The sequence below is a fragment of the Panulirus ornatus genome, chromosome 23 (genome assembly GCF_036320965.1).
Source record: "Panulirus ornatus isolate Po-2019 chromosome 23, ASM3632096v1, whole genome shotgun sequence".
Classification (NCBI taxonomy): Eukaryota; Metazoa; Arthropoda; class Malacostraca; order Decapoda; family Palinuridae; genus Panulirus; species Panulirus ornatus.
This window is the reverse complement of record NC_092246.1, coordinates 20,186,620-20,209,028: the sequence shown is the minus strand read 5'-3', so window position 1 is coordinate 20,209,028 and position 22,409 is coordinate 20,186,620. Positions and strand designations below refer to the sequence as shown.

Genomic DNA, 22,409 nt, shown 5'->3' with positions numbered 1-22,409 from the left:
GAGGTAGCGCCAGGAACAGAGGAAGGAAAAGGCCTCGTCGGGGTCACATCCACTCTCCCCAGATGTCGTGGGCAGCTCTGTATCAGTGTCAGATCTGACAAGCGTGGTTAGGTTACATGTGTACCACTGTAAGTAATGCTGGGTTACAAGGACCGATGTATGGCTGGGTTTATAGACATATGATGTGATTATTACACGAAAGTGCACTTGGCAACTTATCGCGTTTCATTTTCCCCGTGGACTCATCATAGGAATATATTGATCACGCGCAAAATTGTGATCCTTTCCAATATATATATATATATATATATATATATATATATATATATATATATATATATATATATACGCCCGCGGTTTTCAAACATTTTTAAAGCTATTTCCTGAGCAAACAGGAGCCATTCCTTACCTCCGATATTCCCAGTCAGCCACGGGAACCGCGTGTAATTGAACTTTACGAAGACTGATCCAGCCGACTCGTATTATAGTTACGTTTTTACAGGGCTATTTCTAGACTGTAACAAATGCCCTCCACCCCACCGACTGTACCTGTAACGTTCACATAAAACACTGGGCTATAACTAACTACCCTCCCCCACACCCCCCTTGGATAGTACATCCATTCCCGTAACCACTGTTGCCTGGCAATACGCTCGTACATCACCGTAAATATACATCGACATTCCTCATGTTTACACTACAGTGTTAGTTTACGCTGTAACATCTGTCCCCGTATAACGCATTGGCTCCATGCATTGTTTACAGGTAACGTTTGTTTATACTACACTACATCCCAACACTAACAACAGAACCAGCGTTGGGTCGAGTCGGCAAACACTTCGTTCACGTCATATTACGATTAACGTCGGCCCAAGCCATGATAGGAGACCACGACTCGTGCCCCGTTTTCTGTCGCTCAACACAAACCAACACTCCCATCACTGCACTCCCCCGCGCCCCCCTCCCTTCCCTGAATTACATCTTTCCCATTATCTATTCGCGTACTTATGATATCTGTCCACGTATAATCGGCAATAAGTATAATCTACACGATCAGTCCACTTAGATTAATAGAGATAATCTGAGTGTGTTGAACTACCCTCTCCATTTACTATTATATATATATATATATATATATATATATATATATATATATATAAACTACATGATAAATGAGCGCGTGATCAACGAGTGCGACACACGAGTGTGTGATCTCGCCAGACTCAACGAATCAGTCGCCACGCTGCCACAGGCCACGAAGCTGCACAGAGACACTGCGCTGTGCCGCTGTTCTATCTATGCTGCACCGCCGGCGTCATGACGTGCACGACTTTCCCAAGCCCAGGCGACTTCTACACAGCACTACGATGATGGACGAGAGAGAGAGAGAGAGAGAGAGAGAGAGAGAGAGAGAGAGAGAGAGGTGCAGAGCTGCACTGCAAATCCTCCCCTCCTGTATTACATGCCCTGACCCTTAAGGGAGTGACCACAGCTCACAGACGACCCAAGACGCCTTCGATTAACGACCCATCTAGCACCCCTGCCCGTGCTGACCACCGCCCACTGAGCAGCCTTGGGATTGGGGGACGCTAACCACGTCATTACGACCGCTAACATACAGTAGGAAAAGCAATTTTTTTCTGTCTTTCTTTCCTTCTTATCTTTCTTATCTTAACTCTGGAGTAAATTGAATTTTATCTCACCACCGCGAAGGAAACTCCGGTTACTTCAACCCGAACCCCCGTCCACAACCTGGCGCCACACAGAAAACGGCCCCTGGGGAGCAATTCTTCCCCCCCTCCTCCCTCCCCACATCCCACGCCCCACAACTGACGCCCTCGACCCCAGGTACGCGAGCAGAAGAACCGCGATAACAGAGGAAATTACCAAACAAAGGAAGTATAGAAAACGAGCCAGCGCTACAAACAGAAAAAGGGAGAGAGAGTTTTTGTTTTTACTGAACGAAGAGGGACGAGAAAGACGAACGTTAAACATGTGAAAAAAAAAAAAACGAAATGAAGAGGAGGAGAGCGAAATTGGATTACGTTGGAGATAAAGGATTCGGGCAAGTAAAATACAAAACCAGCAAACAAGTACAGAGGAGTGAAGACTGGGTCGACCCTGTGTCTCGTCTCTCTTTAATAATGCATCTTTCTCCTCCTCCTGTATTATGACACTCGAAACCGTCCGACGCGTCATACAGACGCAGGTTACCCCACGAACGCACAGCAGGCATGAAACGATGAAGCAAGAGGACGGGAGCAGCGGAGGATGATACGGGCGCCCCCAGCGACCAAGCGCCCACCGGCACACTACTCCCTACGGCGGGACGTGGAGGATGAGAGGGTATACTACGACAGGGGAGTATTTATGCAGGTCCTTGGCCAGAGAGAGAGAGAGAGAGAGAGAGAGATGGGGGAGAGGGGTAACCAGCGATCAATGGCCTGGCCTACCCTTCTTCCTGACCATGCCATCCCCCCCCCCCCACCATCATGACCTCAGCTGACCTGCCCTTCTCCTACATCCCCCATATTCTCACCCCCCCCCCCCGTACCACACTCGTATACCCCTAGGTCACCTCGTTGGGGGGGGGGGGGGGGGACTCCGACCTACCACTGACTGCAAAGACCAACGACCCTTAACAACCACCCCCCCCTACGAAGGTCGACCCGACCAAACGTCGCCTCTCGTGTGAGAACTTACGCCTCCCTCCACCAGGCCTGGGGGTGATGGTGATGACCAGCAACCGGTCGGGAGAACCAGCTGGCAGAATATTCAGCAGTCAACCCTAGCGACATGAACCCCTCCCGACAGAGTACACACACACACACACACACACACACACACACACACACGCTTAAATCCCCGAGGGCCCTGGTCTTACAGGCCACGCAAAGTGTACAATCTGTTTGGTGTATTCTACTCCCATACGGAGGAGAGCGGGTCTTCATACAATAGGGTCCCATCAACCAGACTACAGCTGTATCTGTCGCGTCTATCACTGTAGAAGCGCCCTTCATGTCCAGGAATACAACTCTGGCTACGTCTAACACTGGTATGGACACCAGCGACCACATCCAGCAACGCTTACAGAAACCAACGACCACATCCAGCAACGCTTACAGAAACCAGCGACCACATCCAGCAACGCTTACAGAAACCAGCGACCACATCCAGCAACGCTTACAGAAACCAGCGACCACATCCAGCAACGCTTACAGAAACCAGCGACCACATCCAGCAACGCTTACAGAAACCAGCTACCACATCCAGCAACGCTTACAGAAACCAACGACCACATCCAGCAACGCTTACAGAAACCAACGACCACATCCAGCAACGCTTACAGAAACCAACGACCACATCCAGCAACGCTTACAGAAACCAACGACCACATCCAGCAACGCTTACAGAAACCAACGACCACATCCAGCAACGCTTACAGAAACCAACGACCACATCCAGCAACGCTTACAGAAACCAACGACCACATCCAGCAACGCTTACAGAAACCAGCGACAACATGTAACATCGCTGGCATAGCCACGACCAAAGGCGTCTCTCTCTCTCTCCCTCCCTCACTCACGCCACCGCTGGGACACGGGGGCCTTCATATTTCATCACCTCACCTTCACAGTCTCCCCAGAGATCTACAACATCAGTGGCATTAAGGAACACCACATTACCAACTCATGCGTTCGAATCCCCTCCCCCCAACCCCAACCCCGACCCGACGGAGCTGCGCCCGGGAGGACTTTGGCCAAGCCAGCCCCCAACACCTCCAGGTGGTAAACCAGGAGAAGTAATCCCCAGCTGCATTTACTCGTTACTTACACCACCAATATTCCCTCCAGACAAGCCCTTCCACCCACCCACTCCTTCCTTTTCCATCCGTTCCAGAGCCGCACGTCGTCTCCTGCTGCCGCCGCTCCTGCTGGTCCAGCAGTTCTCCGGAACACAGGGCGTCGCCCACTCATTCCCGCTTCTCCCTTAATTCTTAAGAGGCGAACCTCCCATTTGCGCTCAGACACACCCCGGCGGGCGTGGGCAGCAACTGCGAGCCTGGAGACGTGGTGCGAGAGAGAGAGAGAGAGAGAGAGAGAGAGAGAGAGAGAGAGAGAGAGAGAGAGCACACTCACTGCCTCCCTCCCAGCCTAGTAAAAGCGATGTTGCAAGACAGTGAAGTTGTCTGTTCCCCCCAGACGACCCTTTACACCAGAAGTGTGACGACACGCCAGCACCGTTTTATGTATTTATTCTACCGTACATCAAGCTGACACAAAAGCTTTCTCTTCCAAGCTTGTACCGCTCTCTATACGACATTCGGCCAGAGTGGCATCAAATTCAAAATGTGGATCCTAATACACGGGGTAATGTGACCCCCTTCTCTTCCTGTAATACTAAGACGCTTGACGGATATTTCTGTATTTAAGTGTCTGGTTTTTATCTGCTTGCAGAGCACAAGTGCTGGACAGCTGACCACTCCTCCTGTACCCCCTCCTCCTCCTCTTCCCCTCCCAAACAACCACATGAGCCTATCGCCCCGCTGACACACACACACACTCCCTCCTCACCCACCTTGCACCACAACGAACCACAGCGTCGCTTTCCCCGACACCCTGGACTCCACTCCGTCGTGTGTATGTACACCCTGCTCGCTACCGGAGGATCCTCCTACACTCACTGTAATCCTACGAGTGATGCTCCACCGCCACCTCCCCCCCCCCACACACACGTCCTACCAACAGCAGCTGGTGCATCACCAGCAGGAGCAGGTGGTCCTCTCACCACCAGCAGGAGTAAGACGGGGGCTCTCTCTCTCACCACCAGCAGGAGCAAGGTGCCTCCCCTCCTCCTCTCACCATCAGCAGGAGCAAGGTGGCCCCCCCCACTCCCCCCTTCCCTCTCCCCACCAGCAGACGGAGGCTGGGGCTCTTCCCTCCTCCTGGGGCCGGACTGTTGTGTCTCCCCAGTGGGTGAGGGCGTGGAGGTGGTAAAGAGAAAAAGGCTCTCTCAAAGATTGCCCCCGGGAACATGCAACCGGCCCGACCCACCACCACCTCCTCCACAATTTGTGGTGGTGACCTCCTCCTCCTCTGCTTTCTCTGTATCCCACACCAGTTGCTTCCCCAATCCACCGAGAAAACAAACAAACAAAAGAAACAATTATAAAAACAAACACAAACACCACACCACCACTTTTCGTAGGGGAACCAAAGTGCACCACCCCCTCCTAATATTTTTGTCTTGCTCACATCACCTCATCCACGAACTATCAAGTTCCACAGAGGGAAAGATGGTGGAGAATCACGGGTCTCAACGAGGAGAACTACAATCAGAACAGCCCTCCTCCTCCTCCTCCCTGGGGCAGGGTAACGAGTACTTACAGAATGGTAAGGTGAGTACGTACTACTTAGTCTCTGGCCTCGCTCTCGTGTCCCTGGTGGTGTCAACATGCGCCCCCTTCTAGCCCGAAGTCAACGGCTCGAGACACCACGCGAAACAATCTCCTTCTCAAATGATGGTTGACCTGACCTATATGATGGTTGACCTGACCTATATGATGGTTGACCTGACCTATATGATGGTTGATCTGACCTATATGATGGTTGACCTGACTTATATGATGGTTGATCTGACCTATATGATGGTTGACCTGACTTATATGATGGTTGATCTGACCTATATGATGGTTGACCTGACCTATATGATGGTTGATCTGACCTATATGATGGTTGATCTGACCTATATGATGGTTGACCTGACCTATATGATGGTTGATCTGACCTATATGATGGTTGACCTGACCTATATGATGGTTGATCTGACCTATATGATGGTTGATCTGACCTATATGATGGTTGATCTGACCTATATGATGGTTGATCTGACCTATATGATGGTTGACCTGACCTATATGATGGTTGATCTGACCAATATGATGGTTGATCTGACCTATATGATGGTTGATCTGACCTATATGTTGGTTGACCTGACCTATATGATGGTTGACCTGACCTATATGATGGTTGACCTGACCTATATGATTGTTGACCTGACCTATATGATGGTTGATCTGACCTATATGATGGTTGACCTGACCTATATGATGGTTGACCTGACCTATATGATGGTTGATCTGACCTATATGATGGTTGACCTGACCTGTATGATGGTTGATCTGACCTATATGATGGTTGATCTGACATATATGATGGTTGACCTGACCTATATGATGGATGACCTGACCTATATAACCAAACATGTACGAGGGCGATCATGATGAAATGCCTGACTCAACAAGTCCATGGAAGAAATGTGACCTGTACGAGAAGATGTGAGGGTAAGAGAGGTCAAAGGTCAGGGAGGGAGGGTCAAAGTTTAGAGAGGGATGGAAGGGTAGGTCAACTTAGCAGCTCCAGTTCGTCCTTGAGGGAAGGGCATGTCAAAGGTCACGTGGAAGGCCATCCACATCAATCAGGGTTACACAGAGTAGCTCGGGGGGGGGGGGGGGGGGGAGGTCACCTCGACAGGAAACCAGGTTAAAGGTAGCCTGAAGGAAAGATAGGTCAAGGGTCACCTTTGGGAACTAAGTCACATTCATAGGGGGTCTGGTCATCTGACTAGGGTAGGTCAAAGGTCACGCTGACGGGTGGTGAGAAAGTCATCTTAGGCAAGTCAAAGGTCACTTCGATATAAGAGAAAGGTCATAGGTCACTCGAAGGGCGGGGGTGGTAATGGTGGTGTCACTGTGGCTAATCTACCGTGAGAACCTTCTAGATACTGCTGACCTCGTAACACAGGTACCACACGCGTATCTCCTTTACCGATAACGGAAATCAAAACGGCAGTTTAGATCTAACAAGTCATTTCTCTGCGCGCGCAAGAGTTGTACGTAAATCGTGTACACATCTCTGCTACAAGCCAGAGAGCGTACAACTGTACACAATGTACGTCTATCTCACCTTCCCACGACCGCAACACACGAGTGAGAGCGTGACACACACACACACACACACACACACACACACGAGGGGTAAAGGAAGAAGCTCACACAGCCACAATCACGTCTGTTTATAATGGAGAAATGATGAACAGTTGGTAACTTTTACCGTGGTACTATTTGATGATGCACTTCTTTGGCAATCCAATGCATCTGCTGGGGATAGTGAGGGCAAGGAAGAGGGTGAGGAGGTATAATGATGGAGTCTTAGCATGATGGACGTGAGGACACGCTTGGTGGGGTGAGGGAAGGCAAGCAGGAAAGAGGGGGAAGGTGTAGTGAGGGCAAGAAAGTATAATGATGGAGCCTAGCATGATGGAATTGAGGCCACGCTTGGTGGGGTGAGGGAAGGCAAGCAGGAGAGAGGGGGAAGGTGTAGTGAGGGCAAGAAAGTATAATGATGGAGCCTAGCATGATGGAATTGAGGCCACGCTTGGTAGGGTGAGGGGAAGGCAAGCGGGAGAGAGAGGTGGGAAGGTGTAATGATGGAGCCTAGCATGATGGAATTGAGGCCACACCAGGTCGGGTGAGGGTAGGCAGCAAGACAACAGTCACCATAGCGACACTATATATACATGATAGGGGCTATTCATCGTACATCTCCCGGTGCACAGAAATCTGGTTGTACCTCAACCAAAGCTTGCCTCTACAACCAAAGCCGCGATGATATAAAGTTATATTCTTGCACGCCCTACAAAAAACACCAAATCATTATTTACCAACAGCAAACGTAGTTTACATCTTGAGCGAAACTGTGTAACATTCTTCCGCAGACCCTTAAGTTCATCATTCAACTCCCAATGAACGTTAACGCTTGTAAATCAATACAAAATATCATTCAGAATTGCTCACTCTCCTTCAAGTATATCATAATCCCGAACTACATCGAAACCGTTGCGCGGGACGGGAGAGCGGAGGAGAGCGTGTTTGAATAAGCAACAACATGCTATACTTTTGACCAATAGCAGACCATCCTAACATTGTCTGAACGCGGCTGTACAACATTCTGATGGCGGAAAATGTATTACGTTAGGAAAAAGGGGGATTAACGCCTTTTGAAAATATTCTGTACCGTCGCGCTGAAGGAGTGGGCAAGAGGCGTGTGTGTCCTGACCTTACAACAGTGGCAAGTGTTGGGTTTTCCCTGCAGGAGCCGCTGGGGCTCGGCGACGTGGTCTGCTGTACACAAAGGCAGGCAGTCATTTCTCACTTGCCATCTACTTCCACGTCAAACATGGACGTGTAATTCACAGGAAATGAATCAACTTTTTTTTTCTCCATTAGCATTAGAATTATTAACGAGTATTTATTTAGTCATTTCGTCATGATCTATGGGCCTCCCCTATCACAAACACGTATGGTATTTCACTTATTGTGCGATATACAAATATGTGACCGGAGTAAGAAAGAGAAAGAAAATATGAAAAAATAATACCAAAACTCAGCGGGTTCGTAACAAAGTAGAGTTGCTCAGTTCTATGTTTGGATAATGTGGTGATAAATAAATGTAACAACCTCGCGGGAAATACATGTGAAAAGCGAACCTAGTCAACCAAACCCCCCAACTGATACACCAGCTACTACGAATTCCTAGTAGCAACGAACAACAAGAGGCGATAAATACAAACAACCAATATGTACACCGCCATTTTCTACTCGAAGAGAACAACATTTGGGAGTGATATACCATTCGAGGCGAAGTACAATGTTCCTCTTATCATAATCCTTTTGCGAATTACTTAGGTCAACTGAGAATGAAGAAGCAACAATCGTTATTTGACGAAAAAAGAGTAATGTAATTTAGGTCAATTGGATGAAGAACCAACAAACGTTAAGAAAAAAATATAATCATAACAGTAAACCTATGCAAAATCACACCAAAATCCTATGAAATTAGAGTTATTTTTATAGTCTGGTGGCAAATGTTGAGGAAAGACTTTCAATAATCCTTCATTTACGTTGTACTAAGTGTTCACAAGCTATGAAATATATGTATAAAAAAAACATTTGATCAGGAACGACTTTAATTAATGTTTCGGTTTTTTTTTTTGTGAAATTTACGATTTACTGATGATGTGCAACTTTGATTAATCAAACACGGTGGTCTAACAAGCGCTAGGAATCAAAATGCGAACCAAAGAGTTATTATATCCGCAGTGATTATGCACATAAACACATATGATTAAATCATTTTGTTATTTCCTGTGACCACATCCCTACAGGGTACCAGTTAGTGAATACCACTAGTAACAGTGTACAACTGTGGTACGGGAAAAACCCTCGTATTTCAAAGCAAAAAATAACGAAAAGAAGAAAGATCAAGAAAAACAGCTCTCGTGCGATTTAATGTTAGTCTAAATTTTTTTTTTCTTCACACTCCGATAACCAATACTGAAGTTTCTCGATAACTGCAAACACACACTCTACAAAATGTCGGTAAATCCCCCCAAGTGGTGCAATACATCATCTGAATTTCCACAATAGAAATAAGTGCCGGGCAAGCCGTCTGCTGAGGAACATTGCTCACTCCTTGTGTCAATGGCTCTGGCATGTTTTATTCTTTATCGACTGGGTAACTATTCCTATATATATATATATATATATATATATATATATATATATATATATATATATATATATATATACATAATCGTCACGTTTTATTGAGTAAATACGAATGAAAAAGAAGAAAAAAATATGGATTATATTGCAATGTTTTGGGATGCTTTCCGCATGCGGCTTTTGAGTTATGTGGCTCACACAGACTAAGCAAAATAAAATAAAAAAAAGCTTAGCATTTATATATATATATATATATATATATATATATATATATATATATATATATATATATATATATATATATATATATATATATATATTTTTTTTTTTTTTTTTTCGTACTATTCGCCATTTCCCGCATTAGCGAGGTAGCGTTAAGAACAGAGGACTGGGCCTTTGAGGAAATATCCTCACCTGGCCCCCTTCTCTGTTCCTTCTTTTGGAAAATTAAAAAAAAAAAAAAAAATGAGAGGGGAGGATTTCCAGCCCCCCGCTCCCTTCCCTGTTAGTCGCCTTCTACGACACGCAGGGAATACGTGGGAAGTATTCTTTCTCCCCTATCCCCAGGGATAATATATATATATATATATATATATATATATATATATATATATATATATATATATATATATATATATATATATATATTACTTCAACATTAATCTACTCTTCAAAACACCTTTGGTATGAATTCTTGGAGCGACATTAACTTGGACTGCTCACGGTTGTCTGACACGTCAGTGAAAGTAATGAATTATATAATGGACGTAGTTATGATAAACGGCAAGTATGAGCTCTGGGTTATAAAACATGCTATGTGGGTAAATGTTGGGAACGGGGGGTTAAGGGGGTCATTAAACCACATGAAAGCTATCTGGCACCTTAAGTATACACGGAACAAGTTATTTACTCTGGAAATAAGGGTAATTATGGTAATTCATCAGTTTCGCTCCAACATTATAATTTGTTAATAAGTACGTCAAAAGTAAGCTATCTAAGCTAGGCTATGGCAGGTAAGCTAAGGCTGCTGGACTTAGCTCTAAGTTAGGGGAAGCCAAGCTAACTTTTAGCTTAGCTAGGTAATGTTGGTTATCCTAGTCTCGGTTAGGAATGGCTAGGTTAGGTTAAGCGAACCTAGTCTCGGCTAGGCTAGGTAAGATCGACGATGGCTTAGCTAGATTAGATAGATTATCCTAGTCTCTTTGGCTAGGTAAGGTCGATTACGGCTTGGCTAGGATAACTAGGCAAGCTCATCCTAGGACCTACGACTAACCTTACTTGTCTAGTGTATGCGGAAGTGGCTGGACCTAAACCCACGTTTTCCATGACCTTCATATCCCTGCCCACTTCGTGGAAATCAAAAACATTTTAAGATGGGCAATAATGCAGTTATCATAGATGGGTGATAATGTAGTTATCAAAGATAGGTAATAATGCAATTAATTATAATACAGTTACTGGATTTATGAACTCATTCTCCCGCTGTAAGTATATTTCCCTTAATTACAAAAAAACACAAAAACAACTCAGTTGTCCTTCAAGTTTCGTTAATATGAATCTATAAACGACGAAGCACACGGATAACAAATAATTATCAACAACCACAGGCAAACCCGGACGATTCCCCCGGTAATTTAGTACATAATCACGAGACTACAGCTGGAATACAGGCGACGAGACCATCTTTGTACCTCACACTCACCTGGTTCTGTAGATCAGCAGCCATTTTCACCAACGTAGACGCTGTTCCCGGCAGACGACCACCTTATTCTTCCATTATTGAGACTTGGAGTCACTTATTGAGTCACTTCTCACTCACTTGGTGTGGCAGAAGATCGCGGGAGGAGCGTCACTAACACAGAACAGTCGAGAAATGGCTCCTCCGTCCACAGGGAACGAGTCGTCGTTTCCAGAATACACATCAAGAGTGGAAAGTATAAGGAAAAAATCATAACGTGGAATCTTCCTCGTCAGTGCCATCTAGTGATTGCACCCCCAATTACAACTGCCTGCGGTCGTCTGTAATATCAATTTTAAATGAGCTGGGAGAATATAAGGGATACATAAATGGCCGTACGGGGAATGTTTTACATATAATGTACTAAAAGGCACTTCAAATGACGATTGATATTTTGTAAAATGATTTGAACTATAGTTACGACTACGGTAGACGGGGTTCCAATGCCTTATTGATTTCAAGACAGACATGGTAGGTTAGAAATTTACCCTTTTTTTCAGTTCTTGATATCAGTTGAAAAGCATTCTTTGAAGCTTCTCGGTATATCGTGCACTTATTCAACTTGGTATTGTATTGTATACTACTAACAATAAGCCAATACACAATATAAATCAAGGTATTTCTGGGGAAAACGTTCAATAATAATATTTCTAAATTCTACGCCATTTCAAAAACACGCATCACGCCAGACTTTCTATCTCGCATTTTGACGAGACCACAGCGGCCTCAGAGAAAGGCATACATGTGTCCTTAAAGACGAAATAGAAAAAAAGAAATGTTCCCCAAAATCTAGAGTAAAACTCGCGTGACATTCGATTGTGAGGCCACTCGCCCGAGACGACCAGAGTTTACGGCCTTTGTGAATGCTCGGCCGTGCACAACCTAAGGTCTAACTTGTCAACTCTTTTTCTTCTTCTTTTTTCACAGTTTCATGGCTCAAGTTGGTGTCCTTGTCCATTTTTTTTTTTCTTCTGATCTCGTGCGTGGGTATTTTTGAAGTGTCGAGACGCTTTTCATGATCTGGGGGAGGGAGAACGAGTGGAAAATAACGGATTAAAATATTGAATATTATGATCGATACGAATCTATGGGGAAAAAAAAAATTGCATGCCCTGTTGTTGCTCTACATCCAGCTGCAGGAGAATGTAGGCTCCTTTGGAGTGAAAAGTTCACTGACGAGACTATACTCAAGATAACATAAGCTTGGAAATGCTATAGTCTAGTCCGGTAACACCGCTTCATATGAATTCACTAGTTTATTTCTTCTGTACTCAAGCTTAGCTTCATACACAGGAAGAGGCGACACTTGAATAGTTTTTTTGTTCTGTTTTTGTATCTATCAACCCCAAGAATAAGCTGTCACACTAGGAAAAACCGAAGGATGACATCAATGATTACAAAATACAGATTATCATGTTCAAACATCCTCCCTCAGTTGCCACGACTTGAAACGGTGGCAACAATCTGTCAACACAACACTAAAAAAAATTTTCCCACTATTGATCATTCATTATGGTAAACAGCGGCACTCATGGTCGAAGAAGAAACAAAAAATTCTAACGTCTTGTTGAGAAATGTAAAGTTTAGTGGTGTAGAGGAAGAAATAAACAACACAACAACCATCCATCCACCCTCGAGTTGCCAGCAGCCACATAGCGACGTAGCCTATCATGAATGACCCATTTACGGGCCAGCTATATGAAATATCTTCCTATATCTGAGAGCAGCAGCCTATATTCTCTATATAACTGTTTACTATATGGACTGAATTTTATCAAAATAAAAAAAATACAGTCCATCAAATATCCTTGAAGTAACAAGACACAAAATAAGTAAAGTAAATGGATACGTATACAATTTGGTTATGCGAATAATTAACTGAGAGTTTGCTAGGCTTAAGTCACAACTTACCATCAGCGGTTGTTGGGTCGTTAACACTCACTCCTAAGCAAAGGTTCCTGACCACTAAGGAGCGCTATCACCAACTACACACTATCTGCTTGTTTAATTGTTAGACAAACAATTCCTCCACAAACAAATTACGTACAACAGACTTAGTGGGTGAAGTATACAATGGTGTATACAGGTAACCTCCCAAATATAAATCCTTTTTATATTGACAGAATAAATCAATCTCTTCAGTTATCGTTAAAAATCATTAATTATTGAAAGATAAGAAGACGGCATCATAACATGTCACAAGAAAGTAACATTCATAAAAGATATGAGAAGATATATTGTCACTCATTGTACCAAAACGACCCCGAAACTCTAGGTCAGGTATCAAAATAGCCACTTGACCTAAGACTTCCTCTCCTCACTGACCTATGAATGAGGTCAGTTGGCAAGGTCAGATATGAGAACTAGTTAACAAGATATCACAAAGGTAAGGTCACTTACATCTGCGTTGGGATATAAAAAACACAAGTTTGATTACAGTCTTAATCTACTCAACAACATATGGGACATCGCCTCTTTAAAGTCTTAAATGTTAGTCTTAATCCCTCATAGTCAATGTATAACATTTCCTCATGAATGAGGAGGTTTCCATGACCCACCATCATTCCACCTTGGACCTTCGATCTCGCGTGATCGACGCTACGATTTTTGGAGAGGTACGACGGAGCGCGTTCGAGGAGGAAGAGCAGGTTAGGAGTCTCTTGTCTAGCTCGCGCCCTCGGGCAGGTTGGCCAAGGGCACCGCCTCGGGGACGGGTTGGACTGGCCTCCGTGGTCTGTCCTCAAACCTGTAGTGGAGGCGATGGTGTTGGAGAGGATGGAGGGCCACGTACTCCATCCATGCTTGCTTGTCTTCCTCCAACGCCGGACCCCAAGCAGGCGATGGGTTCATGCCAGACTTAAGACGCTGAAAGCAGTTTTAATATTCAGTTTACTTGTTAGATCTATATCCTTTAAAATGTAAGATGCTGGTCGTCTGGAAGAGAAAACCTCTGACATTAATGATGACTTAGAGAATACATTTAAGGTTTGTTGTTGGGTTAATTCGATATTATTTACCCCCACACCATTGCGATCGTCCTGGCTAGGCTATCATCAAATGCACATTTTCTTTATATATTGTTTTAATTTCAATGATCAAATTATAACCACAGCTCATTAAAACACATTAAACCATTTTCAAGTAAAGGATTGTCTAATTGTTTTTTAAAAAAAATATACATGAGCAGCTTATCTATACCTTATTGAAAAGTATAGACAAAAAAAAAAAAGAATGATGTTGCCACATTGAAATATTCCTATTTTCTCGTTACCATATATAACGCAAGGGTTCCACTAATACGGAATTTTAATCTCATTTTACAGAAACTTAAGAATACAGTTAATATACATCAGACTCTTGTTAAAGATAGTTACTAAACTCTATATTGAACACTTGCTCAAATCGTTATATTTACTTGTATATAACAAAGCAATTGTATAGTTAGTGGAATGCAATGAATCCCTGATGCTCATTTGTTGCTCGCTGACCTTACTCATGCGAGGGCGTGTCTGTTGTCAACTCCTGACAGTGAAATCAAGGACCATAATTTTCAAATTCGTAAGTTCATGCTGGATAGGCGAGGCTGTTCATAGGTTCGCTGCTGGATAGGCGAGGCTGTGCCTTTCCCTGAAGGAATAGGGGAGCTTACCGACCCCCCCCTAGGAGGATATATGATCCGCTCAGGAAGAAGGACGTGATGATGAGATGGTGGTCAACAAGAGAAGGAAGTCGCGATTTTAACAGACCAGCGATGGAAGAGGAAGAGGCATGGGGGAACTGTCGGGGACATTTGAGGCTAGGTATATGGACAGGGCCTTTCGTAACGAGAGATAGATGAAATGCAACAAGGGTTTGTATTCCTGGTACCTGGATGGGGTATGTCATAGAGTAAATAACATCTGATCTGATAATGGAAACAAGGAATTGTTTGCCATAGTCTAGGATGCAACGACATTGGAAGAACTAGATGTAAGGAGATGTTAGGTTAGACATAAGGTAGTTACAGTATTATGTGGTATTCTACCGCGTAGAAGACTGGGAGGTGAATGGGTTACCCAGGGCAATGGGTGTGTCGGTAACTTGGAGGAAAAGGTTCAAGTTCAACGAAAATGGAGAATTTGTTTTTACGGGCGAAATGTTGTCTACACTTAGGATGGTGTTCACTTACTTAGGTTTGTTGTGCTGGCTTTAAGAGCTGGGTCAGTGGCGAGGGTTGTAACCGGGGTTAGTCTCTCGTCAACTTAGCTGCTGTAAGCTGTTAAGTTACTTAGTAATAAGAGCAAAGTTTCGGTTCTGAATTTCATTTGAAGCTGAGCTAGGCTTCGGTGACACGCTCGCCTCAACTTCCAGCTCGTCAATTGTTTTCTGTAAATCCAGTATCATTCCTCTATTTTTCTCTTTGTTATTCTCATATATATATATATATATATATATATATATATATATATATATATATATATATATATATATATATATATATATTAAACAGATAGATAGATAGATATAGATATATTCCCATGAGTCTGATTCTAAACTACGAAGAAAAAACAAATGAACTGAAGCTTCACCTCTGCCATCAGACCTCCTTTACGCCCTTCTCGTCTTCATCCTCGTCTTCTTAAAACACTGTCACCACTGGAGCAATGTCATTCAAGAATTCCATTACAGGAGGCCTCCCTCCCTCCTCCCAACACCCACCTATTAGACACCCCCGACTCCCTACTCCCTCACTGTGCAACAAGTCTCCCTAACAAGCCTTACGAGGGAGAGGGTTTCCTGACTACCCTTCCTTCACGACTGGTCCTTCAGGAGAGAGAGAGAGAGAGAGAGAGAGAGAGAGAGAGAGAGAATCTTTTTTAAGACTGAATGACCTTCAGTTACATTGCGGTTTTTTGACCTTGATCAAATGACCTCATATGGAATCTTTAGGAAAGGTCTTTGCAGGCTGACCTTATGATGATAAGGTCTATCCCAGATTAGATTGCCAATGCGAAAAGGTCTCTATATATATGCCCTTGTAGTATGACCCTTTAAACTTACATTTAGATAAATTATAAACTTCACGACTGACCTTACAGTAAACAAGACATCTCTTACACTTACCCAATCTTGTAGGAAGAACAAATTATTCACAACTGAACCATTTAAAAAGGTGCCTTTAAATCTATATATCTGGCCATTTGGACTGTAACCTTTTCCTTCCATAGATGGCCATTTAGACAATAACCCTCCATAACTGGCCTTTTACACTAAAGTTTTACTTCATAAATGGCCAGTTAGACTAACCCTTCGTAACTGGCCATTCAGATAGTAAATGTTCCTTTCACAAATGGCCAAGTAGACGGTAACCCTTTGTAGCTGGCCATTTAGACAGCAAATGTTCTGTTCACAAATGGCCAAGTGGACGGTAACCCTTCATCACTGGCCACTTAAAACAGTAAACACTCCCTTGTGAAATGGCCCAATCTCTCTCTCTCTCTCTCTCTCTCTCTCTCTCTCTCTCTCTCTCTCTCTCTCTCTCTCTCTCTCTCTCCACGAGACTGACCCCCCCCCCTCTTCAGAGCCTCAGGGTTCCTCACAACCCCCCCACCCACGAGACTGACCCCCTTTTAAGACTGACCTTAGGCACGTCGCCCTTGGCTGTGAGGAGGTAGTAAGCCATGTAGACAGGGATGGCCAGCAAGGGCAGGAAGGAGATGAACCAGCCGACGCCTGTTGACCAGAAGGGGAACACGTAGTCCCTGAAGTGGATGTGGCCAGTCGTCTCCACGATGTTCAGTAGGATGCACTGGTGAGGGAAGGAAGGGAAGGGTGGGTCATGGTGTGTGTGTGAGGCGAGAACTGGACACTTGACGACATGAGGGAGGGTGTGTGTGTGTGTGTGTGTGTGTGTGTGTGTGTGTGTGTGTGTGTGTGTCTGTGTGTGTGTGTGTGTGTGGGGAGGGAGGAAGGGTACAATAACAATGATTAACACTGACTCTCTCTCTCTCTCTCTCTCTCTCTCTCTCTCTCTCTCTCTCTCTCTCTCTCTCTACGGCACACCAGCATGCACCAGAGGCATCCACCACCTCCCTCCCCCCTACAACACCCCCAGCAACACCAGGGGGCCTCCTTCCCCCCCTACAACACCCCCAACAACACCAGGGGCGTCACTTCCCCCCTACAACACCCCCAGCAACACCAAGGGCCTCACTTCCCCCCCCTACAACACCCCCAACAACACCAGGGGCGTCACTTCCCCCCTACAACACCCCCAGCAACACCACGGGCCTCACACCCCCCCCTACAACACCCCCAACAACACCAGGGGCGTCACTTCCCCCCTACAACACCCCCAGCAACACCAGGGGCCTCACTTCCCCCTCCTACAACGCCCCCAGCAACACCAGGGGTCCTCACTTCCCCCCTACAACACCCCAGCAACACCAGGGGTCCTCACTTCCCCCCCTACAACACCCCCAGCAACACCAGGGGCCTCACTTCCCCCCTACAACACCCCCAGCAACACCAGGGGGCCTCACTTTCCCCTCTACAACACCCCCAGCAACACCAGGGGCCTCACTTCCCCCCCTCCTACAACACCCCCAGCAACACCAGGGTCCTCACTTCCCCCTACAACACCCCCAGCAACACCAGGGGCCTCACTTCCCCCCCTCCTACAACACCCCCAGCAACACCAGGGGCCTCACTTCCCCCCCCCTACAACACCCCCAGCAACACCAGGGGTCCTCACTTCCCCCCCTACAACACCCCCAGCAACACCAGGGGGTCCTCACTTCCCCCCCTACAACACCCTAGCAACACCAGGGGTCCTCACTTCCCCCCTACAACACCCACAGCAACACCAGGGGGTCCTCACTTCCCCCCCTACAACACCCCAGCAACACCAGGGGTCCTCACTTCCCCCCTACAACACCCACAGCAACACCAGGGGCCTCACTTCCCCCCCCCTACAACACCCCCAGCAACACCAGAGACCCTTCCCTCATTAGGAATCGAACCCCCTTCACTCCTTCCCCTCTGAACTACACTCCATCTCACCAGTGACGTCATCTTCCATCCTCTTCCATCTCCCTAGTTTGTACCCCTTCCCTCCATCACCCTTGCCCATTTCCCTCCCTTTCCCCCAACCACACACGGTAGTACTTACCAGGAGAAGCAAGGGCGTAACAGCGACCCAGGTCAGGTACCAGAAGGGGCTAACAGGTCGTGAGGTCATCATCTCCAGGTCACGCACCACCCGTCCGCCACCTGCCGGCAGATAAGGTCAATGTAAGGGTCACCGGCCATATGGATGAGGTCACCACCTGAATGAATCACGCGAACGAGGCCAGTCAGGGTCGGGCTGGGGCAATTGGCTGGGTATAAATACCATGGATTCCATTAATTGGTAGTTAGGGCTTTAATTGGCACGACGTGTAAGGTAGTGATGTCAAGGAACATCACTGATTCTGGTGCTTACACTGCGTTCACTGCCTCGAGGACGATGTAACGACCCTCGAGGACGATTGTACGACCCTCGAGGACAACGGTGCGACCCTCGAGGACGATTGTACGACCCTCGAGGACGACGGTGCGACCCTCGAGGACGATGTAACGACCCTCGAGGATGACGGTACAACCCTCGAGGACGACGGTACGACCCTCGAGGACGACGGTACGACCCTCGAGGACGACAGTACGACCCTCGAATACGACGGTACGACCCTCGGACGACGGTGCAACCCTCGGACGACGGTACGACCCTCGGACGACGGTACGACCCTCGAGGACGACGGTGCGACCCTCGAGGACGACGGTACGACCCTTCTGGACCCAGGTACGACCCTTGAGCACAAAGGCACGACCCGGGGGCATGATGGTCTGGCCTTCCACTTGAACCTTCATGCCCCCACAACCAAAAGGTCATACTCAAGGGTCGTACCGTCGTACTTGAGGGCAGCACAGCCCTTACTGAAGGGCCATACAAACGTCGTACTCAAGGGTCGCACCGTCGTACTCAAGGGCAACACAGCCCGTGCTGAAGGGCCATACAACCGTCGTACTCAAGGGTCGCACCGTCGTACTCAAGGGCAACACAGCCCTTACTGAAGGGCCGTGCAACCGTCGTACTCAAGGGTCGTACCGTCGTACTCGAGGGTCGCACCGTCGTGACGCGAGGAGGTAAACAAAATTCTAATCCTCACAAAAGACGTTCCCCACTGTGGCTCTGGCAACACTTGGGGTTATGGGATATAAAGAGAGAGAGGGACGAAAATAGGCTCAAGGGCCTAAAACCCGGTTTTGCACCATAAACAAAGAGCGTTCCAACGGTCCCACCGTTTCATTCCAGCGAGGGAACATCCACCCAGGAATGTTCAGTCGTATTATAGACTAGAGAGAGAGAGAGAGAGAGAGAGAGAGAGAGAGAGAGAGAGAGAGAGAGAGAGAGAGAGAGAGAGAGAGGCGCGACTGAACTTCCACTATCATTGAATCGTCTCTATATTACCAACAGTGTCTCTTATGGTTATTTTCCAGACAGCTTATGTGCCGGAGGGAGTGGTGGCCTGTGAGGAGCCTCCATCTTTACTGTCCTGTCTCCATCTATAGTGGTGGGTGGGGGAGGAGCCTTCTGCTTTACTGTCCTCTCTCCATCTATAGTGGTGGGTGGGGGAGGAGCCTTCTGTCTCACTATCCCACACATTAACACTGTATGATACTATCAAATACGCATTTGTGAACGGTAGACTTAATGAGCGCCAGCGACCTCCAAAGCCGTCAGCAGTTGTAAACATCTTAGCAAGGAACCTTCCGTCAGAGCCTCGCTCCTGACACTCAGTTGTAAGACCAGAGGATCATACCACAGGTTATGACAGGCCACCACGCAACATCACTAGACATTATGACACTCTACAGGTCACCGCACGTCCCTACAGACACATGGAGTATAGTCATTCAATCGTATAACTGATAGGCAATATAAGTGAGAGGTAGTATCCATGACAGAAAGTATAACTGACGTGTGGTATATACAACAGTTAGTTGTATATACTAGTTGGCCGGTCGTACATTAGACAGGAAGTGTAAACTGACGGAGAGCACAGTAGACAGATCGTACAGCTGACAGGTTCTGCTGCTAACAAAAACAGTAAGAGTTACTATTGATAAATGTAGTATAGAGTTCAATTGTAGTACGGGTGTCTTAATACCATCTCTCAATCTAACACTCAAAAAAACTGTACCTAAAACTGCATGCAAAGTCGTCCCTTGACATCTTAAATCAACAATTTATCTAGAATGGACGAACTCTACCAGGCGGAAATGAGTCAGTTCCTCGGCGCTCAAGTTAACATTCAACTAAGCCAGCTTAGAGGAGACACTTGTGTGAAGACGATCCTCGCTACACGAACCAAGCAACAACAGGGTTAGCTCCCCTGACGGTACGTACAGACGATGCTCGACATACGACCAGAACAACGACGGACGATGCTCGACATACGACCAGAACAACGACGGACGATCCTCGACATACGATGACACCAACAAAGGGGGTTGGAACCCCAGCGGGTACGTACAGACGATCCTCGCTTTACGAACAAAGCTCAACAAAGCGGATTAAATTCCCGGAATAAGACTACCTTCTAATGATGGTTCGAGTGTGTTTGTGTCGAGGTGATCCAAGAAGAGACCATCTGAATTGGGCCGACCAGACCCCACTTTCTTATGACGCTTTGTTTACACTTCCTCTCCGTAGAGTCGACTGCAATGTGGACATTCATCGTCGCATTGTTCCCGGATAAACATTGTTAAACAATAAACGAGGACTTACGACTTCAATTCTTTTAAGACGATTGGGTTTAAAAGGCATTTCTAAAACTCCTCGCCAACGTTCTTAAAAGCAGGGCAGCCATTATGAGCTAACAGAGGAGGGTTTCTGGCAGGCTGGGTAATGAAAGAAAACGTACTGTACATCACTCAAGATCAAAGGCTAATCAAGTGATACAAGTGTACGGAAATTACGGTTTCAACGGAGAGGCAAAGTCCAAGAGAGAGGCTGAACGAAGATCAACCAACCCAAAAGAACTATATACATCACTGAAATGGGAAGGTGTTACCGGATTCCGCCTGCCCGAATTACAACGCGAACGAAAACTGATCTTTACAGGGCTAGGCTGCAACACTGGGAGCACAGACTTGTCAAAAAAGAGAAAAGGAATCCTCCCAAAGGAGTCCACATAACCTTACCACTGGAAGGAGCGCAAAGTATAAGAGAGAGAGAGAGAGAGAGAGAGAGAGAGAGAGAGAGAGAGAGAGAGAGAGAGAGAGAGAGAGAGAGAGAGAGAGCATGGGTAACACCAGGACTGCTTCGTTGAAATTCGTTCTGGGTTGATCACTGATAACATAATTATCTGGACTGCGATGGTTTCTGTCGGAGGTTAACGAGGAGTGTGTGTAGTCAGTTTGTGCTGTGTCTACACTAGGTGTACGGGGTGTGTGTGGCGTGCGCGTTACAGCATCGAACAGTTCACTATGTCACCTTTTCGACTTTGAGCTTTTACAACCCCAGGCAGAGGTTGTGAGGTTCCCGCGGCCAAACGCGGTGGTAACTGGCTGGTTGGGGGATCAGGCTCGTTAACTGCCAAGGGGTCGTTAAGGCCGTCATCATCGTCCAACTACATCCATCCACCAACGGGCAAACTATTCTACCACCTTCTCCAGGTGTTAAGGATTAAGACCACATCCACTGCCACTATATATGAGGCCTTATGGGGTGAGGGAGAGACGCTTGCTGCTTCCATACAACTACTCATCTTGGTCATCCAGCCAGACATCTGTATGGAAATGGGTCCATAATGGCCTAACTCGGGGGCGGGCGGTAACTTGGGTGAGCTACAGTTTTGGCGTATGAGTAGACGCCATCCCAGCCGGGACGAGGCAGAGGCGTATGAACGATGAGATCAACCCACACACACACACACACACACCCACACCCACACACCCACACACACACACCTTCCTGTACGTCATCTCCCGCGAGACGCATGGAACGCTGGGTCGTGTTAAGGCGACACAATGGAAGATGTCTCAAAATAAAACCTTTCCAGGATCATAATCCACAAGGATTAC

At 46.3% G+C, this 22,409-nt stretch overlaps 2 protein-coding genes across 2 annotated transcripts in view; both read right to left on the bottom strand.

The window, feature by feature from the left end:
* Nucleotides 1-11,421, bottom strand: part of LOC139756874 (inter alpha-trypsin inhibitor, heavy chain 4-like) — a 457,935-nt gene extending 446,514 nt beyond the window's left edge. Inside the window, exon 1 of the mRNA XM_071676730.1 lies at nucleotides 11,268-11,421. Within this exon, the coding sequence (XP_071532831.1) occupies nucleotides 11,268-11,291 (24 nt within the window). The 5' untranslated portion in view covers nucleotides 11,292-11,421. The remainder of the gene's footprint in view (nucleotides 1-11,267) is intronic.
* Nucleotides 11,422-13,731: 2,310 nt separating this feature from the next.
* LOC139756873 (sodium- and chloride-dependent GABA transporter 1-like) overlaps nucleotides 13,732-22,409 on the bottom strand; it is a 64,022-nt gene continuing 55,344 nt past the window's right edge. Inside the window, 3 exon segments of the mRNA XM_071676726.1 lie at nucleotides 13,732-14,168; nucleotides 16,924-17,091; nucleotides 18,454-18,554. Of these exon segments, the coding sequence (XP_071532827.1) occupies nucleotides 13,968-14,168; nucleotides 16,924-17,091; nucleotides 18,454-18,554 (470 nt within the window). The 3' untranslated portion in view covers nucleotides 13,732-13,967.